General features: G+C 43.9%; 1 protein-coding gene across 2 annotated transcripts in view; it reads left to right on the top strand.

Annotated features, from left to right (window-relative positions):
• Ikzf3 (IKAROS family zinc finger 3 (Aiolos)) overlaps window positions 1-27,559 on the top strand; it is an 87,440-nt gene that overhangs the window by 24,109 nt on the left and 35,772 nt on the right. Inside the window, exons 2-3 of one of the 2 annotated variants that reach the window (XM_013519415.1) lie at window positions 10,082-10,135; window positions 12,371-12,472. In XM_013519415.1, the coding sequence (XP_013374869.1) occupies window positions 10,126-10,135; window positions 12,371-12,472 (112 nt within the window). In that variant the 5' untranslated portion in view covers window positions 10,082-10,125. Of the gene's footprint in view, window positions 1-9,786; window positions 10,136-12,370; window positions 12,473-27,559 lie in introns of those variants that run through there. The other variant, XM_013519416.1, reaches the window with a different exon arrangement.

Raw genomic sequence — 27,559 nt, 5'->3', positions numbered from 1 at the left:
TCCTTGCCTCTGGTGCAGCAAAATGTCCCAGTCTCATCTTGTACCTCCTCTGCCTCAACCCCAGAATCAACCATGTCTCCAAGGAGCCTGTGTCTTTTAAGCGGAGAATGGTATGGAGAAGTTAGTCCCTGGGTGCTGGAAGTGGTACCGCTGCTTGCCTATGTCTTCAGTGCAATGGGCTAGGGACTGTGCTCATGAATATTCATGTACATATATTTGCATCTGCATTTTATGGCTCGTATATAGCAGGAGCCAGGGGTTCATGCCAGTACGTCCGAGTCCACGACAGTACTTCAGGCTTCCACGTCTGGAACTCCTTCCCCTGGCAGAGGAAAACCTGGCTCTCACTTTATTATAGTTAGAAATGTGATCAGTCTCCTGCATAAAGCCGACCACTGCCACAGCCATGTCCTCCTCGGCACACTGACAGTCTTCGAGTCTCATTTGGGCCTGGCGTCTCACACTGTGCTCACCGCGCTGGGTGGATGTTCTTCTCGACTGCTTGGGCTCTGACACCCACAGGCAGGACGGACTGTAGGATGTAGATGCCCCTTCACCCCGCTCAAGTCCTGCCACTCCACCCAGTCACTCCTGGGCAAGGAACTTCCCTCACTCCTCCAGCCCTTGCGGCCCAGAGCTGGGCACCCCGCTCGCCTCGGTCCCAGGCTGCGGTCCCACACCGGCCACCCCTGCACAGACTCCCCGCTGTACTCAGACCCACCCTGAGGGAGGCTGTCGCGAAGCTTGAACAGCTTTCCTTCCCCGAAGACTGCCGTTCTCCGAACCGGGCGCCTCTGCCCGGTGCCCTCCTCTCCCCTGGCTCTTCCTGCTTCCCACGCCCGCTGTGTCCGTATGTCCTTCCACGCAGACCTGTTCGCCTCATGCAGACGCCCACCCCTCTTCTGGTCATCAGCGTCACCCCCTGGGCCAGACCGGCTCCTCGTGTGGGCAGCCCTGTTCCCCGCTTGGGCTTAACACTCCAGGCCACGCTGCTGCTTCCTTTCTCTCTTACATGTGCGTCTCCCCTGCTGTTACGTTTGTGTTGCTCTCCTCCAGTGGCTGATACATTCTAAAATTAAGAGAATATAGGTATATTGACTGTATTTTTCAAACCAAAAATTGGAACATAGCCTAAATACAGTATATGTTTCTTGAAATAAGTACTCTCCAGAAGAATTTTAAGTAAAAATTCACCATGAAAATATTTTAAAAAGCCAAAGACATCTTAAATTTCTAGTTATAGAGGGGAGTATCTTCTGTTGAACCAGGCTGTCCGCAGATAACAATTGTAAATTCTGGGCTTTTGTCATATATGTGTATAAGAAAAAAAAATCTATCACCTGAAGGCATTAGAAAAATGATCCCACACAGCTGGTGTGGTGGGGGTTTGCTCAAGGACAGGCCCTGTTTTAGCCTCAGTGTGACTAAAACTTGCGTAGAAAAATCTAGTCTTACTGGGTTAAAAACCATAGGAGGCTGGGTTTGTTGGCACATGCTGATAATCCCAGCTACTCCAGAAATTTAGGCAGGAGGATTGCAAGTTCAAGGCCAACCTGGGCAACTCAGCAACACCCTGTCTCTTAAAGAAACAAAATTAAAATGCTGAGATTGTAGCTCAGTGGTAGAGCACTTGTCTAGCATGTGTGAGGCCCTGGGTTCAATCCAGGTACTGGAAAAAAAAGAGAGAGAGAAATAGCAACTAACTATAGCATGAAGGAAGGAAGTAATTTGGGGAAGGTGACTCCTGGCATAGAGAAAGCCAGAGAAGACGCTTTGAATAAATTCTCCGGATGACCCTTGAGGTTCATACATGTGTGGTTATACTCTACATATCCCATCTGAGACCAAAAATAACTGGCAGAAACTTACGCTTCTGCAAAAGTGAGTAGCTCTCCCCAGTTTCCGTGGGACTCCGAGAGCTCTACCTTGTGAGGAGCCCCTCACTCCTCTATGCTTCAGAGGAGTGTAACCATTTGGAATTTCTGTCGGGTATCATTCATAACCCAAGGTATAATCCAAAATAATCATTTAATATGAAGAAGCAGGAAAAAGTGATCCTTCCTCAAGATGAATCTGTGGTGACTGACCCCAAGATAACACAAGTGGTGGAAGTAGAAGATATGAGTCTTAAACAGCTGTCATTGTACTCAGAGACATAAAGGAAAAGGACTAGAGATTAGCTCAGTGGTAGAGCTCTTGCCTTGTGTGCACAAGGCCCTGGGTTCAACCCCCAGCACCACAAAATAAAAGATATAAATGAAAATATGCTGATAATGAATCAACAAATAGGAAGTCTCAGTGGAGAAACTATATTAGAGAGACAAAATGGAGGCCGGGCATGGTGGTGCAAGACTGTAATCCCAGCACCTTGGAGGCTGAGGGAGAAGGACTACTGCAAGTTGAAGGCCAGCCTAAACTGCATAGTGAGACCCTGTCAAAAAAAAAGAAAGAAAGAAAGAAAGAAAATACAATGGAAATTCTAGAACTAAAAATTATAATACTTGAAATAAAAAATTCATTGGATAGGCTTAACAACAAATTAAGATGAAAGAAAAACTAAGTTATAACAATATTCTGTTATTCAATCTCAATAACTCACTATTTAATCGGATTAATAGAAAAAAAACACTGAGGGAAAAAGTCTCAAGGAAGTATGGGAAAATATGAAGAGGTCTAATATACATGCAACTGAAGTTATACAGGGAAAGGAGCGTGAGGATGAGCAAAGAAAGGACTTGAAGAAATATTGCTGAGAATTTCTTATTTTGTGAAAAACCTGTTTTTATAGATTGAGTAAGTTCAGGAAAACCAATGGAATAAATGCAAATAAAATTACATTTAGCCAAATCATAGTCAAACTCCTGAAAGCCAAAAGTAAAGAGATAACCTTCAACATACTCAGGGAAGAAAAACAGTATAAATGAAAAAGCAACGATACAAGACGCCACCGACCTCTCATCAGAAACAGCAGATGACAGAATTCAATGCAGTGCCATCTTTAAAGAGCAGGAGGGCAAAACTGTCAGCCCAGAGTTCTGTATCTCGTGAAAGTATCCTACAGAACCAAAAGCAAAATAAACACAATACCAGATAAATGAAAACTAAGAGCGTGGTTCCTTCCATATTTGCTAAAGAAGGTTCTAACCTGAAAGAAAACGGTGTCCGGTGGAACTCACATCGCCTTGGAGAAGTGAAAAGTAGGAGAAGCGTTAAATATGTGGCTAAACAGAAAGTATTAATCTTTTTCTTCTTCTTTAAAATACAATACAATCGTGTGAAGCAACAATTAATAATGTAGCCGTGCATGGTGGCACAAGCCTGTCATCCCAGCACTCAGGAGGCTGAGGCAGGAGGATCACTGTGACTTCGAGGCTAGCCTGGACTACAAAGTGAGTCCAAAGCCAACCTGAACTACATAATGAAACTCTGTCTCAAAAAATAAATTAATAGTGTTCTGTATTGTGGGGTTTATTGCGTCACAAAGGACAACTGTAGCATAAAGGCTGGAAAGTGGGAAATAAGATTAAATAATTGCAAGCTGCCTGCATTTTATCCAAAGTAGTATAATTTTGTGTTGTTGTTGTTGAGACAGGGTCTTCTATGTAGTTGAGGCTGGCCTTGAACTCACTATGTAGCTCAGGCTGGCCTCGAACTTGCTGTGATCCTCCTGCCCCAGCTTCCTGGATGCTGGGGTGACAGGCGTGCACCACTATGCCTGGTCAAAGTAGTATAATTTTAACGTAAAGCCGACTGTGGAAAACTAAAGATGTGTATTATAGCCGCTAGAGCAGGGATTAATACACAAATTAATATTCCCATTTGGAAATATTAGCAGTCTTCTGTCAGTGACTAGACAACTAGCTAAACATTAGTAAACCATAGAAGGTCTGAATAACATTGTCAGTCACCTTGATCTCATTGACATTTATCAAACAGTATCCTCAGCTGGGCATGCTAGTGAGCAGCTGAAATTGTAGCACTCTCGGAGGCTGAAGCAGGAAGATCTAAAGTTTGAACCCAGTTTGGACAACTTGTGACTTAGTGAGGCCCTGTCTCAAAATAAAAAGGTGGGATATAGCTCAACATGAAGTCCCTGGGTTCAATTTCCAGTACTGAAAACAAAAAACAAAAACAAAACAAAACAAATTTATTGAAAAAGCAGTATTTCTAGTAACTGCAGGGTATACATATTTTTTTACTTATGTATGGCATATTTACCAGAAAATAGATCTTAATAAATTTAAAAGGACTGAAATCACACAGACTGTGTTATCTGATTATAGTGGAATGAAATTAGAAATCAATAAAAGAAAAGAATTCACTTTCCCCAAATATCTGTGAATTAAACATTTATGTATAATCAATAAATCAAAGAAGTCATGGAAAGTTAGACCTGAATAATGTGAAAATATATCAATTCTGAGATGCAGCAAAAGTAGTGCTGAGAAAAAAATGTACTGCTTTAAAAGCTTATAATAAGCAAGAGGGCAGGGATAAAATCAGTAAAGCTTCAATTTAAGAGACTAGGGGGAAATAGTGAATTAATTGCAGCGTAGAAACAAGAAAATAAAGATGAGAAAAATCAATAAAAAGGTGTTCTGATAAAATATGTTCCAATAAAACCTCTATACTATCAAAGAAAAAGAGAATATACAGATTACAAATATCAAAAATGAAAATATAATACAAACCTACAGTTACTAAAAGGCTAACAATGAAATGTTGCAACCTTGTACATTTTTTTGTGTGTCTTTTTGAGACAGAGTCTCGCTATGCAGTTCAGGCTGGCCTTGAACTCACTTTGTAGCCCAGGCTGGCCTCAAACTCGCAGTGATCCTCCCCCTTTAGCCTCCTGAGTGCTGGGATGACAGGTGTGCGCCAGCACGCCTGGCTTACAACCTTAAATTATAAACTTGACAATTTAAAATAGACGAATTCTTTAAAAATAGACAAACTCTTTAAAAATAGACAAATTCTTTGAAAATAGACAAATTCTTTAAAAATGAAACTTGCTGAATCTAAGGTAAAATAGTATTAAAAATCTGAACTGTCCTATACCTATTAAAGAAATTGAAATTATTGTTTTTAAAAAAACCCAAAGGCCCAAATAATGTCACAGTTGAATTTTACCAAACATTTAAGAGGAAATAAAATTAATCTTACACAATTCCAGAAAATAAAGGAGGAGGGAATGCTACCAAACTCTAATATCTAAACGTAACAAAGATGTTAAAGAAAATCACAGGCCGAAATCATTCAGGAATATAGACGCAAAGCTCTTTCATAAATCTTAGCAACTGGATCCAGCAATACGTAAAATAGAAACTACCTCATGAACAAGCAAGGGTTGATGTTAGCAGTGTAGGGTTTGTCTCAGGAGTGGAATAATATAATCACCCAAACTGACAAAACAGGTGTGGGAGAAGCACACTTTGAATAGCAGCTAGACAACTAGCTAAACATGAGTCAGCCAGAGAAGATCTTGCAACAGGTGCAGAAAAAGTATTTGACAAATTTCTACATTTATTCATGACTAAAAAAAAAAAAAACCCTACCTCTCAGCAAATTAGAAATACAAGGGACCTTCTTAGGCCCTGGAAAGCCTACAGTTAAAATAATGATTCCCGGTGAAATACTGAGTATTGTCTTCCTGAGACCGGGAATGGGGCAGGATGTGCACGGCCATCCCGTCTGTCGTTTGTACTAGCAGTGCCAGGTGGTGCAATAACAAGAGAAGACGTTAAAGGATAAAGGTCAGAAAGGAAGATGTAAAACTCTCAGTTTTCAGCTACCATCATGCTTTATCTTGAAAATCCTATGGACTATTTAGATTAGGAAAACTAAGTTAATTTAGTAAGATCCCAGCATAAGGTTATTGCTCAAAAACCAGTGCTATGTTTGTATGCTAGCTTTAAACAGTTAGAAAGGAAGAGATCAGTTTCATTTATAATAGCATCATAAGGCATATAACATTTAGGAATAAATTAATAAAAGCCATGCTGAATCTCCACACAAAAGTTATAAAACACTGCTGGGTAAAGTTAAAGGTGACCTGGACCCTGTAAGTGGAGGGGGAGGGGCAGATCCATGGCTGAAAGACTCGGTATCATCAAGACACAAACTGATCTGCAGACAGAATGCAGTTCCCATCACAGTCCTTCCAAGGCTTTGAAAAATAAATAGTTTATTCTAAAGTTTATATGGTAATGAAAAGGAGCTAAGGTAGCCAAAGTAGTATTCAGAAGAAGAGCAAAATGGTAGGATTTATACTAGCTGACTTCCAGGCTTGCTAGAAAACACAGAGACACCATGGTGCAGGTAGAGTGGTAGTAAATCACTGGATCAGAGTGAAGGCCAAGGGCCAGAGGCATAGCTCAGCAGTGCAGCGCTTGCCCGGCAAGCGTGAGCTCGTGAGTTCCGTTCCCAGTACCAAAAAATAAATAAAATAAAATAAAGGCCAAAAGTCAAACCATACTCTTCGTTTAATTTTTGACAAAGGGAGGAAAGCAATTCAATGGAGGAAAGTCTCAACAAATGGCCTTGGGACAACTGACTGTCCATGTGGAAACTAAAAAACCTCAGCTTCTGCTTTGCTCAGTGCGGATCAGGGACCAAAACAGAAAAGCTGAAAACTATGGAGCTTGTAGAAGAAAACAGGAGATTGTCTTTACAACTTGGAGATGACCAAGTTTTCTTAAATAAGAAGGGGAAAACAAAATCATTTTAAAATGGATATATTAGACTTCAAAATTTAAATTTTTTGAGTATCAGGAGACACCATTGCCAGGCGCGGTGGAGCATGCCTGTAATCCCAGCACTCGGGAGGCTGAGGCAGGAGGATCACTGCAAGTTCGAGGCCATCCTAGACTAGGTAGTGAACTCAAGCCCAGCCTGAACTACACAGTGAGACCATCTCAAAAAAAGTGACCAAAGAGGCTGGGGATTTAGCTCAGCGGCACAGCGCCTGCCTGGCAAGCGCAAGGTCGCTTCCCGGCAACAGAAAAAAAAAAGTGACCAAAAAAAAAACACCATTAAGAAAATTAATAAGCAAACCGCAAACTAGGAGAAAGTACTACCTAGATGTATATCTGACAAAGGACTATTAGTTAGGCTCAGTGGTCCACACCTGTAATCCCAGCTACTAGGGCAGGAGGGTCACAAGTGTGAGTCCACAGTGGGCAATTTAGTGCAACTGTATCTTGAATAAAAAGGCGGGAGATGTAGCTCAGTGGTAGAGCATCCCCAGTACCACAAAAGTGTACAACCCCAGAACTGGGCATGGCGGCATATGCCCAGTTCCATCCCCAGTACCACAAAAGTGTGGGGGGGGATGTTGGTATTGGTCATATGTAGTATTATTCATTCTTCAGATAAATGTAAATTCAAATGAGAGCAAGAATGGCTCAAATTTAAAATTTTAATAATATCCAATTTTGATGAAGATGTGGGCCTGATGAAAGAATGTTGCTGATGGCTCTGCATCTGTTTTTGTTTGTTTTTCTTTTTTTGAGACAAGGTCTTGCTGTGTAATGCAGGCTGGCCTTGAGTTCACTATGTAGCCCAGGATGGCCTCACACTCGCAGTGATCCTCCTGCCTCAGCCTCCCTAGTGCTGGGATGATGGGCATGGACCACCATGCCTGGCAGGCCTGCCATTTTGGACATGTTCTGGCAGTTTCCATTAAAACTAAACATGCCTGCTCTATGACCCAGTAATTCCACATCCAAGTATTTGTTCAAGAGATACAAATATGTATAGTCACAGAGAGACTTTTACAAGGATGACCACACCCCAGCCCAACTGTGAGAAAAGCAAATCCCTGTGGAGGGACAGTCTACAAAATACCTGACCGGTATTCCTCAAAACTGCAAAGTTCGTCAAGATAAAGTCTGAGAGGTTACCACAGCCGAGCGGAGCCTGAAGACACACACTGACTAATGACAGCCAGGGACAGGCAAGGACGTTGGCTGAAAACTGAGGCCGTCTGAATACTGGGACATTACAATGTGTCAGTATCTGTTCATAAATTGTAAAAAATGTACCATATTCACCGTAAGATGTTGATGAAGAGGCAATTGATTATAGACTCAATATTGAGTATAGACCGTTTAGGAACTTTCTCCCCTGTCTTCACAATTTGTCTGTAAATCTAAGATTTGTCTAAAATTTAACAGTTTTTTTATTTGAAAAGAAATATCATAGTAGCTTTATTCATAATATACCAGACTGGAAACAGCTAGATAACCCCCTGCAGAAGAATGGGTAAGTACTGGTATATTTATGTGGTGGAATACTATTTAATAATAAAAAAGAAAGAATCCCTGATAAATGCCACTGAATGGCTGTGTCTCAAAAACATTATGTTGAGTGAAAGAAGGTTCAGGTAAAAGAAACTGTAACATATGTCTGTGTGGTCTCCTTTTTTAAAGTTCTAGAATGGCCTAAACTAATCCATGATAGAAAAAGATATTGGCTAGGAAGGGATACAAAGGAACTTTTCTGGGGTAATGTTCTGTATCTTAACAGGGATTTGCATTATTAGGGTAGGCACTTTTATTTTATTTTATTTATTTTCTGAGATAGGGTCTCACTATGTAGTTCAAGCTGGCCTTGAACTCACTGTGTATCCCAGGCTTTCCCTGAACTGACAGCAACCCTCCTACTTCAGCCTCCTGAGTGCTGGGATTACAGGTATATGCCACCATGCCCAGTAAGGTAGACTTTTTTTCTTTAAGGGGAATAGACTCTTTTAAAAAGTCATTTAATTATACACTATCTGTGCATTTCACTGCATACTTTACTCTGAAATCTTGCAAAACATGGAATTCTAATTACTATTCTTGCTAAAGTCTTAGGAGGGGAGCTCAAGGGTCTGCACCTTCTGACATGCACTGACAAGATGGATGGCCCAGTGGACGGATGGAGTAAGGGATAGATGGAAAGTTGTGATAGAACTGAAACATGTAACTCAAAACGTACAATAGATGACATGAAAGGGAAAGAAACTCCTCAAAGGAAGGAACGACTGGGATGAGGGAAAGAAGAAAAAAGAAAGAAGGAAGGCAATATATATATTCACATATATATATGAATAGCTGGGATAGTTGTACTGCTGATGTCTGATGGTATCTTGAAAGGAACAGTTAATGCTTAAGATGTATTCTGACCAATTTTGCACGCTTGTATCTGGTAATCTGAGCACCTGATTTGAAGACAACAATATGCAATGGAACAACCACTGGTGAGTTCCTACCATCTTGTCTAGAGAAACTCTGTATTATCTCTAAGGTTTTATCTAATAATTACTTTTTTATTCCTTTAATGGTTTGAGCAATCTTCCATTCTTTTTTATCTTATTTATTTATTTATGAATCTTCCATTCTTACATCTGGTAATCTGAGCAGCGTAGTTGAAGATAATAATATGTAATACAACAACCACTGTTAATTCCTATCATTTTGTTTTGAAACCCTGTATCACTTTTAAAGTTCTTGCTTTGTTTTGTTTATGTTTGTGATGTTGGTATGCTCCTATTGTTCTCTTTTTTACCAGTCTCTTTAAAATAAAAAAGAAAGAACAGAAATATGTAGTATAATGTCATTAGAGAATCTAGTGGAGGTAAGGAGTGTTCTCTGTACACTTCTTTTAACTTTTCTTTCTGTGTGTTTGAAAGTGTTCATAATAAAATACTTGGAAGGGAAGCTGGGCGTGGTGGCACATACCTGTAACACCAGCTACTCCCGGGGCTCAGCCACCCTGGGCACATAGCAAGACCCTGTCTCAAAAAAAAATATTTGTATATGTTGGGGGAGGAGAATAAAGACTATCTGAAGTTCTTTCGGGACCCACACCTTGCTCCTTGCTGGTGGTGGAAGTAGATCTCTGGCAGACAGTTCCGCATCACTGATTCTTCTCACTCTCCTTCAGGTGCTTTTTGGGGACAGCACAGAGGAAGTGGGGTCCTGCTCTAAAGGAGAAATTTTGCCGTGCAGTTTGCCAAGATGGTACCCTTATTTGGAAAGCTTAAATCTGGAAATGTCCCCTAAGGAGCTAATATTGTAACCACATCCTTTCTTTTCAGATATCCAACCAAACGCGGAGCTGAAGAGCTCTGAGGAGCAGCCCATGTCCACAGGTAATGCCAGGCCTTCCCTCTCTGGAAACTACCTCGACTGGAAGTGCCAAAGAAAGAGGCGTGTGTTCATGCTGGTTGCAGTACAAATGCTATGTCCTTAAAATATATGCTTGGTTTTTGCTGACAAAAGAAAATAACTCATCCATTTAGATCATATATATAGTCTTTGGCATCATAGGGCCAAACTACACTCTACTTAATGTTGATCATTGCTTCTTTTTATCTTTTTTTTTAATTCTTCAATTAATTGGTCTTGATATTCAGTAATATAGTAGCTTAGATCTGAATGGTCTGTGCTTCATTCAAGAACAACGGTTGGGAAATATTTTTGTAAAGGGCCACATCAGGAATATTTTAGAATTTGGAGGCCACATTGGGTCTTGGTTCACTTGTAGTTTTTAAATATAAAATGAAAACTGTAAAAACCGTTCTTGTCTCCTGGGCCCATGCACTAGTTTATTTTATTTATTTATTTATTTATTTTTTGAGACAAGGTCTCGCTATGAAGTTCAGGCTGGCCTTGAGCTCACTTTGTGGCCCAGGCTGACCTCGAATTCACAATGATCCTCCTGCCTCAGCCTTCCGAGTGCTGGGATTACAGGCTAATTCACTTTGAAACTTACATTGTATTATAAAATATAATCCTTAAGTGCCTTTTTGTGTTACTGTGAGCTGTAATCTCATATTTACCTGACCCCAAACCTCATATTAATTATTCAGGTGTACTCTGAATTTTTGTCATCTCAGGGTTGAGAAAAGTGAACTGCTGTTCACACAAGATTGTGTTCAGGGTGGGATGGCCATAGACAACCACGTTCAGAACCCTACTTTAGAGTTTGTAGGTGGTACATTATAATATGCAGAAGTTAGAATCTTTCAGTATTTGTAAGTCAAAAAGGAGTCTACAGTGACTGCATTTTTGTGGCCTCTTGGTTATGGATTTTATGAAATGTTTTTCCATTTCATCCCGCATTCCAGGAGAGTTCTGCTCCATGTGTTGTTATTGGGCCACTGCCAGGTTCAGAGTCACCCCTCACCTCTCACTTCAGCCCAGTTTAAATACCATAGGACTTGGTGTGGTTTTTTATTTTTCTTCCTGTACTGGGGATTGAATCAGGGCCTTGAGCATACTAGGCAAGTGCTCTACCACTGAGCTGCTCCCCCAGCTTGTGATTCTGTGTCTTTGACTAATTGCGACTTCATAGGTATTCAGTAAGTATTTTATTGGGTATTAGGAAGGGGGTTGATAGAAAGTAACCTCTCAGTTCGTTTCTTCTGTCATCGCCTTTCTGTTATGCTTATGTATAAAAATAATTCCAGTTATACTGTTCCTTTTCTCCTACTTGTAACATTAACAATGTTTATTGTACAAAATTATGCTTCCCTTAAACCTGATTTTTAACAAGCTTGCCATTTCATAAGCAGCCTTCGTGTTCTCCTCCCTTTCCTTTATGAGCGCCCATAACACCTCTCTCCTTCCACCCCGAGCCTTTCTTGCATCGTGGTTGAGGGCTTCCCTTCTCTGTGTCTACAAAGTGTAAGCCTCTTGCGCAGAGGTAGGATGACTTACTCCTATCTACGACCTCACCAGCACTTACAGTGTTCAAAGGAAGCAAGGACCTTGGGGTATGTTTTCCACAGCCACATTTATAATGTGAGCAGGAAGGGAGAATAGGATCTGGAATATAGATGCTCACAGGCTTTCTCTTAGGAAAGCATCTTTCGCAAATTGGGGTGTCCAATGTTTTCCAGCTCAGTATTTTCTTGTTATATGTTCATACTTCTTAGATACTAAGTAGCAGCGGCAGCCTGCTGCATATCATGAGCTATGCCAATGGAGAAAGCGATGCTATCCACAAGGGATGTGAGTACAGTTTAACTCAGGTCAAAGAACTGTTCAAGAAAGCTGGGTATAAGGGAGGGATGCGGGAACCTTGGGCGTGTTTCTAACTGTCAAGAGTTTTCACATATATCTCTTTGGGTGTATGTGAAGGGCAAAGTGATCATCACTAAGGGATTATTTGAAGCCAGACTTGGGCTGGGGTTGTAGCTCAGCAGCACAAGCACCTGCCTGGTAAGCATAAGGTCCTGAGTTCAATTCCAGGTACCAAAAAAAAAAAAAAAAAAAGACATAAATAAATATAAGGAATTTAGTTTGCAAAAATAAATAAATAAATAAAAGTGTGCTTAATGTGTTTATAAAAATCCTTCGACTGAGTTCTTTTTGCCTTTCAGAAGGTTCGGCAGCTTTGAGTGACTACAATTTAATCAAACCTCCTGATATGGAAAACGTGGACGGTGCGGAAGCCCCAGCCAATGAAGATGAAGACCTAGGAGGTGAGCCACAGTGTACAGACTGAAGCCCAGTGGTTAGAGATACGGCTAGGAGGAAGGCAGCCCTCCACAGAGAGCTTGCACTCGTGGCCCAGTGAAAAGCTTTTCTGATTTGTCCCATTCACAAAAAGTTGCATTTAGTAGTTGTTGCCAGATGTGAGCAAATGTAGAGACGTGAAGACACCAGTTCAGTGATCAAGTTCTATTAACTTCACTTTCCGAGTGTTCATTTTACTCTTTTCCATTATAAAACTAATAACATATATTCATCATGGAAAGTCTGTTTGGGCTGTTTTCCAACACCAGCAGCCAGTGCGCCAGTTCTCCAGGTACTCACGGGGTGCCCAGCAATTTAGTTCACTTTGGTACTGATGCCCAGTGTTGTGCAGGCCTCACGGGGTGAAGGCTCAGTCCCCCAAGGCTGTAGACCCCAGGCTTACGCTCCAGGCCCCCAGTCTGACTTGGCTGCCAAGTGGAGGGTTCCTTAATCCACTAGTATGAATGGCAGGACTTGTTACAATACCCGTGTATCCAGTCCTTTACTCTCAGCTACTATTTCTCTCCAGCTTTTCCACCTTTGACAGAAACACCAGGCCTGGCTACTGTGCTGGACTAGATCATGTGCAGCAATCCCTGCTTTGCAAGCCCCGAGTACTCTGTCCACTTCCACACATGCAGGGTAAAGCGACACAAGGAGAAAATTAGGGGGCAGTTTTGCCAGATGGGGTTAGGTCTTTGGGAATTCTAATACAAAGATTTTAAACCATAGTTACAGCTTCTTGCTTAGAAATCGTCCCTGCTTCTGGTACCTGTAGTTGTGATCCTGGTCCTGCAACTACTGCATCTGGCAGGAAACAGAAAGTTCAGATGCTGTGTGGGAGGAAAAATAAGGAGTTGTCAGCTGGGCATGGTGGCTCACACCTGTGATCCCAGGACTCTGAGAGGCTGAGGCAGGAGGATCATAAGGTCAAGCCTGGAGTGGGCAACTTAGTGACATAGGTAGACCCTGTCTAAAAATAAAAAGGAGGCTGGGGATATATTAGGGAAGGGCCTGAATTCATCCCCCAGTATGGCACAGAGAGAGAGAGAGAGAGAGAGAGAGAGAGAGAGAGAGAGAGAGGGAATCATACAGCATTCTCTCCCTTGGGAAGAACTGCGTAGTCATACCAGCATTCTCTACCACCCCTGTCTCCCTAGATTCATCAAAAACCAAAGGAATCTGCTGAGCAGGGACACTCCCTTAGCTCATATAAGTGTGAGCACACACTTGTGAAAATGTGTAAGCCAGCCTTTCATGCCTGCATCTTGCCTTGTTTCAAATGCCCACTGTAGTTCCCTCTCAGACTGTTACTGAAGAGATGATCTCTTTGCTCATTTGAAATTATGGCTGTAAACAATGTTCCTTGGTGAATGTGACTTAGCAATACACACTGGTGCAGTGCTCTGCTGTCCGGTTTTCTGTGATACTCCTCCATGTGCAGAGCTCCACCAGAGTCAAGTCTGTCCTGGCCAGAACCCACTAGTAGCCCCTACAGCTCCTGGTATCATACTCCTGTGCAGGCCCTCCTGCCTGGGAACCTTCCTGGTCTCCTGTGAGTCTCTGTCTCTCTTGTTGTAGGATAGTTTGTGCCTCAGGAGGTGCCAGACGAGTACATCGAAATCCAGCCCATCTCCTGCATTGCTGCCATATCCCCCATCGTCACCACTCCTTTCCTAGACCCCGTGGTCACTGTGATATCCACTCATTAGCTCCAGGCACCTTTTGAACCCAGAAGGGGATTCTGTTACTTTAATGCCCCCTCAGATTCCCATAGTGGCTTCCATGGGTCTGTGCCCCATGTGAGGATCTCCTTGATAAACGAAGTTGCTGTTGTCCTCTGCCTGACCCTACGGTTAGGTATTGGCCATTGCCCGTGACCTACTGAGTAGAAAAACAGACATTGTTTGGTTCAGTTCTTCCATCGCTGCAGGAAAACAGTAGGTAATTCAGCCAGCGAGTGTGATTTGTCTTTACCTTCTCCAGGGAGAGTCTTTCAAACAGGATAACTTCACTTTGCTCCTGTCTGTGTTTGTCTAGTTGGTACCCATGCATCCCAGGGCTGTTATATTAACTGTATTTTCTGCATTCCTAGTATTCTGGAATTTAGAGACTTAGAGGCCCTGGGAGAGATTGGTTTTCCCAGGGCTGACCGTTTCTTAGAGATAGCAAAGGTCTCGGTTGGGTGGGGGCTCTTCATATACAAACCAACAATCCCAACTCTGTGCCTCCAGTCTTACACCAAGCCAGTACTTCCTCGGCCCTAACTCATCCTGTGGCCTGGTGCTGGGAAGTGGAGACCATCCCGGGCTCCCCAGCCCAGCAGGATTGTTCACAGTAGCCTGTGCTAACCCGCTTACCCTCCCCTGCCTCAACTTTCCCATGGAGGCCCCAGTAAAGGCTCGGGCCTGAGCTTCATCCTATCCTCCTTTGTACCACCTGACCAAGCCAAGCACCTTCACCAGTGACCTTGCATGGCAGATGAGGTTAGTGACCCCTCTCTGGGTCCTGTGAGTATGATAGACTTCTTTCTTCCAAGTCTCATTTTCTCTGCGGCTGCACTGACTGTACCGTACCATAGCCAACACGTACCTTCTTAGACAACACCTAAGTGATGGAATTCACCATGACCTGGTAACGGGCATATTCAGTGGGCAAATATCCTGACTATCAGAAAGCCAGTGCCACATGGATTGGCTGCTTCATTTGGGGTGTTCCACTTGGCATTTTTGAGTAGAGTTGGAGAGTCCCCTTGTGAGGATAAGTAGAACCTATTGTGGCTTTTCCCTGCTAGTACTGTGGCTTTCTTCCCCCTACTGAGATTGAACCCAGGGCCTTTGCACTGAGCTACATCCCTATCCCTTTTAAAATTTTTTTATTTTTAAGATGGGGTCTTGCTAAGTCACTAAATTGCCCAGGCTGGGCTTGAGACTGTGATCCTCCTAGCTCAGCTTCCTAGACTTTTGGGATTATAGCCATGTGTCACCATGGCCAAAGTTATAGCAGTCTTTATCCAGCCCATCAGGAATAACTTCTTATGTGCCTGGATAGTGCATAACTATCTGTGATTGTTCTGTAGTGAGCTATGTCCAGTATCAACCCAACCATGCTCTTCCACTCTGCAGAATTTAAAAACCAAGATGCAGGGGCCAGGGGTTTAGCTCAGCGGCATAGCACCTGCCTGGCAAGCGCGAGGTCATGAGTTCAATTCCTGGTGCCAGAGAAAACAAAACAAAAACCAAAACCAAAACAAAAAAAATCCAAAAACCAAGATACAAGGCTAAATCTGGTTCAGCAGGAGGGCACACACTTAGCGTGCATCCTTAGTTTCCATCCCCACTGCCACAAAAAGAAAATAAAAAAACAAAGATACTGCCTCTAGATTACTTATTTTCAGGCCATTTTTAGTAAGGATTCTTCAGGAAGTTGATGACACTGATTTACAAAATAGTGTAATTTTTTTCATGCTGTACTTCCTGGCTTCAGCGGTTTCTTGGTTTTGTCCTCTCCTCCTTGGTGTCCAAAAATTGTATGGGTGTGCTCTGTTGTTCCCTTTAGGGAGAAATTTAGGGACAGCCTTGAGTCTAATTTCCACAGCTCAGCCAACTGGAATCTGATCATGGTCCATCATCAAGGTCTGACCTAGCGCTCTTACTTTCATTTTAGCTATTACAGCTAGTAACCAAAGATATTTCTGGTAAGTGCCAGGTCCTGAGTTCAATTCCCAGTACCCCACCCTCAAAAAAGTCAAAACCACAGATATTTCATCTTTTTCCTATTAGTTTATATTTCCTTAGGCACCTTTGTGAACCAGCTCCCCAGGAAATGGTCCATTTCTGAATTCCACTGATAACCTTGACCTTTAGTAGCTCATCATAGCACAGCTGCTGCCCGCTCCAGACCATGAGTGGCTGTATGGCCAACCAGAACTCAAAGGTTCCTCAGCCCCTACCCTTTCACCCTTCTTCTTCCCATGCCACATGTTTGTGTGGGCCAAAGCTGCCCTAGTGCACCCCACTCCTGACACCAGCTCGGGTTTTGTTTTCCAACACTGACAACCAATTTTCCAGACACTTCAGTTTTCTGAAGTCCAACCACTCAATTCTGATGTTAATTCCTGGACTTGGTGCAGTCTTGGCAAATTAAGGGCTCCATCCTGTAAGTCTGCCCCCCTTCAGACATCAGCCCCAGCACCAGCCAGGCCCCTAGGTGACCGACACCTCTGGACAACCCAGACACTTTGAGAGGTTTCTGCAATGCCTCCGTTAAGTGTGATGATTTGCTAGAATAACTCAAAGAACTCAAGAAACCCCTTTATTTGCTATCACTGATTTATAAACGGCACAACTAGGAATGATCAGACACACAAGCTGTGTAGGAGGAGGGCAGGGCTCTTCCGTCCTCCATGCACACCACCCTCCCAGCTCCTCATGGGTCCCCACCTGGGAGCGCCCTGAATCTCACTGCTCACAAATCTCCAGCCCCCTCCTCCCCTACCCAGAGCCCAGTAGGTGGGGTCACAGTCCCAGCCCTTTCACTCCTTGGTCTTGCTGTTTCCCAGCCCCAACCTGAGACCACCCAGGGTCTCGGCCTGAGTCTGTCCAACAGCCAAGCCCAGGTGCTGTTGAAAGGGGCTGATCACGAGCACCAGACACACTCCTCTCACCAAGGAAATCCCAGGAGTTTGGGGAGCTCTGTGCCCTGAACGGGCAACAAAAACAAAGACCAAGCATGCTTTTGTATTGTACCACAGTTTGGAAAGTTTACCAAAATGGAAAGCAAAAGTAAAACCCACCTCTCTTCTACCACCCAAGGGTGTAGCGTTCTAGTAGCCGTATGGAATACTTGCAGGCTTTTCATATGTGTGTACGTGTGCGTGTGTGAATGTGCGAATTTTTTTTTTTTGCTACCAGGAATTGAACTGACAATCTTGCGCTTCCCAGGCAGGCGCTGGGCTGCTGAGCTTTATCCCAGGCCCATGTGTGTGATTCAACCACTGTATTTATATTTGCCTTGTTCATCTTTTATGGTGATAATTATGATAATGAATGTAATCACTTTTGCTTTATGAGTGTCCCTCAGATCTCATTTTAAATATCATTTCATTATAGAAGGTTTCCCTGACAACTCAGCCACTATTTGAACATGGCACCCTATTTTAATTCTCAGTGTGACACTTGTCACGGATGATGCGAGAGTTTTATTTGATTGCCTCTCTCCCTGTACTCTTTCTTCACTGGCCAGTAATTTAGGTCTTTTCACTGCAAGATACTTGCAGTACCAAGAACCGTACTTGGCCCATAATGAGTGTGCAATAAATATTTGCTGGGTGAATGACTAAATGAAAAATCCTAGGTCAGTTATGTGTGTGCCTTAGAGGAAGAAAACGTTACTTCTCAGAATCTTCTCTTTTGTCTGTGACGGTGGTTCACGACTGAGAAATGAAGCTATTTGTCTACAACTTCTGACACTCAAATCACAGCGTCAACTAACATTCCAGCTCTGCCGAGTGATACATTAATTTGTACCAGTTTTTAACCACAGAGACAGAAAAATGCTGCCTGGCACAGGATGTGGTCATTTGTGCTGAGGAAAGGCACATGGTGTGTCAGCTTCGTGCTGCTTCTCGAAGGTGACATCCATGGCGTCACACGCAGAGTGGGGCAAATGATAGCCGTGCCTTTGGTTCGCACTGTTCTGATTGGGGCGTCTGAGTCCCGGTCAGTAATGCCACTAAGCTTGTGTGTGAACTAGTGATTCCTGTGCAGTTCTTGGGCTGGGATTTTGTAATTTATGGTAGAATTTGCTCTGGGTTCAGAAGTGGCCTGTGAGTTTTGTGTTTTCAGGTAGTCAGTGGCAGGGGAGAAAGATTCATGCCCCAGTGTAGCCAAGAAGCCAAATAATTTCCACTCAGCAATAAGAATTTAATACAAAAATTACAAAAGCTCCAGAGGTCCAGCATCCCTTGGAGAACCCATCCATAGATGGTCGGTCTTGGTGCATCTGACGTGCTCTGGAGCTTTTGCCGAGGAGGAAGGAAGAGGGAATCCGCCTCTGTGGTCCATGCAGTTTGGGTCCGCTTTGACCACTGCAGCCACCTAAACCACCCAAGCCTTTCGTCGCCTTCCCTCCAGCTCCATGCCGGTGGACTCATGGAACATCTATGTGTAGAAATTATTATTCCCAGTTGCTAGAGTTCCAGAAGTGCCATGCATTTCTTGGTAGAGGCTCTGAGATGGGGTCAATCGTTCTAAACGATTTGGGAAAGGGAGAAAACAGTTCTGTCACCGTAACAGTCATTTAGAAAGAAGTGAACAGACTAACTTTAGTGTTGAAAGGTTATTCTAGGGCCGGGGATATAGTTCAGTGGTACAGCACCTGCCTGGCAAGTGCGAGGCCCTGAGTTTGATTCCCAGTATCAAAAAAGAAAATAGTAAAAATAAATAAGTAAATATTCTATTCTATTCTTTCATGATTAACTTCCAAACCCATTGGGTCACATGCCTTTAAGAAAGGTGGTTACAGGACGCTGCTTTTTAAAAAAAATAATATGATCCATATGTTAGTGTGTGTATGTGTTCAAATTATACTTGGTAAGTTAGGGAAACAGTATCACTAGAAAGTGGCATTGCTGACGGAAGATACAGCTGTTGTATAAGCAGGTGCTCCATCATGTGCAGACGGGAACAGCGAGACTGGGGTTCGGATTACCAGTGCAGGTAGTTAGGAAAATTTTTAAAATTCCCAATAAATGTACTCATGTTATTTTTTTCTCTTGTGTAAAGACAGACTACTTGTGTGGGAGGGTCTTCATCTAATTGGAATTGTTTGAAAAAAATAAAAATATTTGGGAGAAAACGGTAAAGGTATTAACATTTAGCATGAATTCACTTGTTTCCTACTCCACAGATACGATTTTGTTGCAATGTATTTATAGGAGCCTAGAGCAGGAGTAGGCAAACTTTTTTTCTGGGAAGAGCCAGATAGTAAATATCTTAGGCTATGTGAGTTGTGCAATCTCCATTGCAGATTCTCAGCCCTGCCAATGTAGTGTTTGTTCTCTGTCAGTCTTTTTTTGTTTGTTTGTTTTGTTTTTTTCCGGTACCGGGAATTGAACTCATGACTTTGCGCTAGCCAGGCGGGAGCTGTGCCGCTGAGCTAAATCCCCAGCCTCTCAATGTAGTGTTAAGTAACCAGAGAGGATACATAAAACAAATGGGCTTGGCTGTGTACCAATAAAACTTTATTTACAAAAGCAGAGAGTTGGTTTGGATTTGACCTACAGGTCATAATTTGACCACTGCTGACCTAGTATATACACTTATTGTATGATGAGTTAAGGAAGCTTTTGATCTTTGAAAGGCATGGTTTCCATTTAGTGTTTCAAAAGGACATCAGTGGAGACTCAACCCAATGATTTAAAAACTAAGAAAGATATCTATCACTAGCAACTCTGTTTAGCACAAGCATATGTAGTTGCCATAGCTCTGTGCCACTGTAATCTACACAAATTAGAGAGACAGAAAACCAGGCGTGAACTAAATGCTGTGTTACCACTTAATTGTTTCCTCCTCTGCTTCTGAAAACTTAAGTCGGTCAGGCTAATGCACTGGAGGTACTTGCACTAACTCGTTTATTTCCTCCATGGGCCTCCTTCCACCAGCCCAGGCCCCCTCCCCAGTGCAGTTTTAGAACTGAGTTTTTGGAGTCTGTCCCATTTCTCCTTGTTCACACACCTAATTATATTCTATCTGGAATTGTTTGTATAAGACAAGGCTTACCTCATTCCTTTTTACACTTTTTGAAAAGGCTTGGAGCCCATATTCAAGTCTTTCTGGAAATACTCACCAATGAAATGGTGGAAAGGCAAAACACAAAGAATGACGCTCAGACTTCCTTTTTCCAGCCTGGTCTCCTCTTCCTAGTGTCCAACTGCTGCTGTGTTTGGTCTGTCCTTGCACAGCGGGAAACGGCCCGAGAGTCCCCAAGTCTTTGGTTCAGCATCAGCAAGTGGGGGGAGTACTTCCCGGATGCAAACACTCCCCGGACCTCCTCTTGCTCCTAAGATGTCAGTGAGATACTGCGATGTCAAAATCAGAAACTAAAACAATATTAAAACATCTCATGACTCAGAAAGACAAATACCAATTGTTCTCCCTAACATAGGGGATCTCAAAAAAGATGACAAAACAGTAAGAGCCAGGTGTGGCAATTCGGGGCTATTACCCAGCTCTCTGGGAGGCTGAGGCAGGAGGATCCTAAATTTGAGCCCAGCCTGGGCAGTTTAAGTACTTAATGAGGCCCATCTCAAAAAATAAAAAAGGAGCTAAGAATGTAGCCCAGTGCAAAAGCCCTGAGTTTAAACCCCTGCCCCACAAAAAGAAAGAAAGGTTACTATTAGACAAGAGGAAGGGAAGGAGGAGGAGGAGGATGGAAGAAGGTAACGGGTGTCATATACCCATTGAAACACTCCAAGTTGTGAAGCCTAGGGGGAGGGTGGGGCAGAGGGGTACTGGGCAGTGGAAATGGTCATGTACGTCATACGCTTGTACGAATCTGCCAAAGCGAAACCCATTGGTCGGTATAACCAACATGCAGGAATAAAAAGGGATGTGAGGAAAAAAGAAAAAAATGTTGAAAATTATAAAATATTTGAAAATTATGAAAAAAAATCTCATGAGAAGGAACATCCCAATTGCTTATATCCCGCCTGCAGGCCGAGGAACCCAGTAATATAAAAGCCCCTGAAGGTGAAGACGGGAGGTAGGACGTGTACCCGGATGTCAGAGCTGCGGAGGAGCTGGGGGAAAGGCCCGGAGCTGAGGGAGGAGTAATTAAGACAGAGCTCCCAGGGCTTTTCCTCAGTCCTTCCTCCTCTATGGTTAGATTCCTATTTCCCCACTTCCAGCTTAGAGATCAGAAGTCTGTCACAAGCACCTGTATTAGGAGTTTGTGATTCTACATGTGCTGGCTGATAGCACCATCTTCCCTGTCCAAAGACTTAGGGTCCCGGCATCTGTCACTGTACTGGCCCTGCTCTAGCAGGAGTCCCCATCAGTCACCATCTACGCTGGCTCTAGGGCAGAAAGTACACGGCGCACCTTGGGGCCGTCCATATCAGCTGCTGACCCTGCCTGAGTTGTACATTTACTCTCCGTGTTGGTTTCCCAGGGCTTCCATAACAACCACAAACGGAGTAGTTTGAAACAATGAAATTTTGCCTCTAACAGTTCTGGAGGCCAGAAACCCCACGTCGAAGTGTGGGAAGGACCGCGCTCCAGCTCTGAGCGCTCCAGGGAAACCTTCCCAGCCCTGCGACTCTCCGCAATCCCTTGGCATTCCTTGCTTGGGGCAGCAGAACTCCATTCTCTGCCTCTGTGTGTCTCTGTGTCCTATTCTCTTATACAGACCGCGGTCATTGGGTTCAGAGCCCACCTCAGTCCAGAGGGACTTCATCTTAACTAGTTCCACTGCAGTGCCCCTGTTTCGGAATAAAGTCACATGCCGAGGTTCCAGGTGCATGTGAATTTTGGCAGGACATCACTCACTACACAAACCCTTCACTTCCTGACTTTACAACTGCATATCAAATACGCCCATTCTGAAGTAGACTTCTTTTCAGTTAGTTGCATGACTTGTGCCGTAGTGATCCCTCACTGTATTTACTTCAGTACATTGTCTTGTAAGAATTTTAGGTTTCCCTGACTTCCTGAGAAAAATTGAATTTGATAATTGGTTGAAAGGCCCCAACTTTTCTCTGTTGTGACCCTTTGCGTGGTATAGATGTTGGGATAAGAAATAAGAACTTTAACTGGAAAGTTTGCTGAGAAAATAATCGTTCCCCCTTAGGAAAGCTAGCTCCCACCTTTGATGGCTTTTCATGGCGACGGCCGATCCCATTTGAGGTGTGCAGCGATTTTGTGCTTGTGTGAGTGCACACGACTTTGATGCTTCTGAAGGGGGAGGAGAACGAGCAGCACTTGCGGTTTCTGGATGCGAACTCTGCTCGCCAAGTAGGAGGGCGCTGGAGCCGGCTGGGAGAGACCAAGGCGCCGGCTCAGCACACGCAGATACATGCTTCAAAAGGAAGTGCCGTTTTTTATCAAAATATTACATCTCTCGAGCCCAGATCGAGGCCCGCCACTCATGGGATGCAGGGTTATCTCACAACATCAGCAGAGCCCGCTGCAGAAGTTCACTCACAGGGGATTTCTGGGCCTGCTCGCCGCGGGCAGAGTGTGACAGCTCCCACCCTGGCCGGCGGCTAAGTTCTGCTGGTGATAAAACCAAGGCATCTCTCCTTGAATCTTTTTAGAAAAAAAAAAAAAAAAAAAATTCAGTATTTTTTTTTAAAACCAAGCCGTGTAGTGCAGTGAACTAAAAAGCATGAGAAAGAAGACATTTGGGATCTGCGGACAAAAAAGAGACCACCGAACGGTTCGAAGGAAACGGGTCTGCCCGCCGTCCTTGGAGGGTCCTTGGGGAATTTCCCTTCTTCTCACTTTGCTTTCCTGTGGTGCAGAAGGGTTGGCACCTCCTTCCCTGGGGTTAACAGACGCAGGCGCGGCCCTCCCACAGGGACTCTGCCCGCGGAGCTCTGGGCTCGGAAGGGGAAGTTTGGCTCCCTGGCTGCTGTGGGCCCTTTTGATGAGCACACGAAGGCGCGCCATGAGGGGAGACGCGTCCCGGGTGGGTGCCAGCACCAGCTCCAGCTCACGGTCGCTGGCTGAAGTCTCAGGAATTTTGTGAGCTGGCTGATGCGACACCAGCCGCTTGAAACTGGCCACATTTATACGCCTGACATCAGCAAAATACAGGCAAGCCCTCCCCCACCCCAGTGGATGGGTCTGTCCGCGTTCACCCTCCGCCGCCTCCCTGCACAAAAGCCTGGCTTTTTTTTGTTTTTTTAACTTTTTGGTGATTTGCATAAAGAGGATGTCATTGAGAGTGAGAAACGATGAGACGGTCTCTCCACAATATAGTAGATTGGATCCAGAAATTTCATCTTGTAAAATGCATTTGCTGGTCACATTATTGTACAGTCAGTGAGCTGTGCTTGTCCTGGGTATGTACTACTGTCAAAAGCACTGAGCAGTAACAGTGCAGGTTAGGCCGGACCCAGCTGGCATCTTCAGAAAGTTCCAGAGGCTCAGGAGGCAGTTACTTCCTGCCCACTCCCAGGATGACGAAAGAGCTTTGGCTCGCTGTTGTCTAGGGAGGGGCGGGTGGGCACCTGGAGTAATCACCAGTCCAAACTCATGCACTGGCGCTGTGGCAGGGCCTTATTGCGCTTTACTGTGGCTCGAAGACATGCAGAGGCAGTCTTTCTTATGTCCCCCTTCCTCTTCCTCCTCCTTCTTCAGTACTGAGGGTTGAACCCAGGGCCTTCACGACCTGCATCCCCACCTCTTTTATTTTGGGGGGGGGGCCAGGAGGCATAAGCACTTCCTAAGTCACTAAATTGCCCAGGCTGGGGTCAAACTTGAAATCCTCCTGCCTCAGCCTCCCAGAGTGCTGGGATCACAGGAGTGTGCCACTGCACGCAGTGCTAAGCCCCAGTTCTGGGCAGATAGGAAATGCTCAGTATTTATCCATTTCTTCTCTACCTTTCCACGCAAGCATCCATTAATCGAGTCATCCCTTGCATTGCTCAGACATCCTCATTAAATTATTGTCACTTAAATTAAATTATTGTCACTTAATCAAATAAAGTGACAGAGAGCACTTAGGTACATTTTGGCAGTAGGATCATTTTTAGCAGTGTTCTTCATACACTGGTGAGGCTTCCCAGGGACTGCATGGGTGTGGATGATCATAAGAGAATCAATTAATTCTGCCTGGCAGTGGTGGTGAACCTACGGCGCACACGTTGCTTTAAGACAAAAGTTTTGTTTGTTTGTTTCTGAGACAGGGTCTCACTGCGCAGTTCAGGCTGGCCTTAAGCTCACTATGTAGTTTAGACTGGCCTCACACTCATGTCGATCCTCCTGGCTCAGCCTCCCAAGTGCTGGGATTATAGGTGTGTGTCACCATACCCAGCAAAAGATGTCAACGTAGGAGTTTTTTTTTTTTTTTTTCTAAACTAAAACCTCAGTATTCAGGTTTTATTGCAGTGTTGGCACTTCGTGATCAGTAAGTGGGGTTGGGGGTGTAGTCTGAGCACTTGTGTTCTATCCTTATTAAGAGATGCATTGCTGGCTGGGGATGTGGCTCCGTGGTAGAGCACCCGCCTGGAAAGTGCAAGGCCCTGGGTTCCGTCTCTAGCACCACCAAGAAAGAAAGCTGGGAAGGAAGGCAAGGAGGGAGGGAGGGAGAGAACATCGACATTTTAAACCATCAGTATTTACAATACAGGCAAACAAACAAGTATTCTAAAAAGTAAACTTACAATGAAAACAGTATAATGTCAACTTAATGTCTTCTTAATGTCCGCTGTATACAAGGGAGAAATCTATTTCAAGAGAGAATATATTTCAAGATTCTTTTTTGCTTTGTTTTGTTTTGGTTTTTTTCTGGTACCGGGAATCAAACTCGTGACCTTATGCGTGCCAGGCAGGTGCTGTGCCGCTGAGCTAAATCCCCAGCCCTGATTCTTTGGACCATACTTGATTTTTTTTTTTTTTTTTTTTTGCTTTTTGAGATAGGGTCTTGCTATGCAGTTCAGGCTGGCCTTGAGCTCACTTTGTAGCCCAGGCTGGTCTCAAACTCACAACAATCCTCCTACCTCAGCCTCCCGAGTGCTGGGATTACAGGCGTGTGCCACCACTCCTGGCTCTTTTGACCATACTTGAGCAAAAAGTCTGTGAGTGAACTGCTATGATATGCTATACAGTGTACAGAATAGACACAAAAGCACCTTTTATGTAACCTGGAGTTTGTTTAATGGCCTACGGCAGAGAAATTGTTAACCTTCTATCTCAGGGCTTGAGAAACCTCTCAATAGTATGTGGAAGTTTGTGTTTATAGGCAACCGTCCACTTTTCTGGGCCAAGAGCACAATTTTCTGGTTTTTTTGTTTGTTTTTGTTTTTGTTTTTTTCCGGTACCGGCAACTGAACTCACGACCTTGCGCTTGCCAGGCAGGCACTGTGCCACTGAGCTAAATGCTCAGCCCCTAAGAGCCCAATTTTCCAAGAGCTCCATAACACCAAAAATGATAAAGAAAAAAAATCTGACCAAAGTGAGTAAGGTCTTCAGGCTCTTCGCTGTTTGCATACGCATTGTTCTGTGGAATGACTTCCAACCTAAACAGTCTTGGTTTGGTTCCGTCTGCATATAGAATAGTATATACTGATCATGCAACCTGTGAGATAGACTCACTCCCATGCTTATCATCCCCCTCAAGCCAGTCCTGGTACAACTCTTCATTTTATTCCTTGCTAGCTCAAAAGCTTTTCCTTTTTAAACGCTGATAGGGAAAGTTGCAGGTGTTTCATCCGTGGAGCGGTGCTGGATGGAAATGTGCAAAACAGCTTTTAAAAGAATAAGCAGCCTGGACGGTTCTGTTGTGTGGCATTTTCGAGAATGTAATCAGCGGTCCAGCAACGGTTTGACAGAGTGCTGTATTCAGACTATCGGGAAAACTGCCTCCGGAAGTGACAAGGACAGGGTCGTTCCCCAGCTTTGGGAGCGCCACGTGTGTGCAAAGGAACAAAGACGTCAGAGCCAGGCCTGAAGGGGGGACCCTGATAATCCAGCCCTCGGTGCATAACCTTCAAACACCAATAAACGAGATTATCCGGGTTTAACATGTGACCTTTCTCGTTTGGAACGGGAGGTGCAGATGCTTCCCCTCTAGCTGCCTGGTTGGAATCTGCTCTCGCCGACCACAGTTGGATCTAGACTTGAGGGTGCGAGCATGACAGTGTTGAACACTGTATTCTGCAGTGGGTGTTGCTGTCTAAACAGTAACATATGGAGGCCCGTGGTTTAATAATTAAAAATAATTTGTGACCTTACCCGTAATAGATTTGTTAATTATGTCAACTGCAGAAGTAAAAATGGGATCATGACAGATATTTCACTCTATTTGTCAGTCTGGTGGCATTAAAGACACTGACGAGATTCGTTAGAGCCAGGCTTTCCTGCACCTGCGTCTGCAGGGGCAGAAATCCCAGCCATACCTTGCTTATCCTTCGTGACCCCCTCCAGGAAGTTCACGGCGGCCCTCGGGAAAACGGGAAAGGCCTTTGATTGACTTCTCTCACTCGTCAGCTCAGGCTTGTGGCCATCCTTCAGCCCCCACCCGCAGCCCATTTGGAAACAACTTAATGGTCCTTTATTACCTCTCATTATAGCTTAGAGCCCAGAACCATCCCTGGCATTTTTATGTGACCTGTTTCTTACTGCCATCCACTTGATTTTCCAGTTCTGGTTCTTCCGGTTGTGCCAGTTCTCTGTGTGACCCTGTGTGGAAAGATCACTCTTTACAGCGTTTTCTTCTTTGGTCTGAGAACAGAACCGGGTTCTCATATCCTGGAGGGAACGGCAGAGGGCTTCCCCGTGTGCACTTACACCACTGCTGCCTTTGTAGGTCAGAGATGTGTTCGTTAACTAATTAATAATTGTAACGTAACAAAGCAGTACTCACCGAACAAGAGTGAGATGTGTAGCCCATGAAAGCACTAAATATGGCAAGAAAGTAATCTGCAATTTGAAAATTTGTATCCTCACAGATTACAGTTCAATTTAGAATGAGAGTAAGAGATTAGCAGTTAGATATTTGATAATGAATAAGTATGAAAGGTCTCCTGTGAGGCAAACTCTTTTGTAATTGATTGCTTTAGCGTCCTTTCCTACTGCCGAGGAAGAGCACCTGGTATGTGTTGGAGGCGGTGTTTTGTTTTGTCTTGTGGTGCTGGGAATTGAACCTAAGATCATACACCTGCTAAACAAGTGTATACCTTTGTTTGTTAAAACCAGTTAGTTTTTCTTGTTAATTTTGTCAAGAAGAACATGAAATCAGTTGTACAGATACAAAAGGCATTAAAGGTATGTGGCTTAGAGAGACTCTGTCTCAAAAAAATTTTAAAAAGACAAAAAAAAAAAAAAAAA

The sequence above is a fragment of the Chinchilla lanigera genome, unplaced genomic scaffold, assembly GCF_000276665.1.
Source record: "Chinchilla lanigera isolate Chin_1 unplaced genomic scaffold, ChiLan1.0 scaffold00050, whole genome shotgun sequence".
Lineage (NCBI taxonomy): Eukaryota > Metazoa > Chordata > Mammalia > Rodentia > Chinchillidae > Chinchilla > Chinchilla lanigera.
Note: the sequence above shows the minus strand (reverse complement) of the source record. Positions and strands in the feature narration are given on the sequence as shown.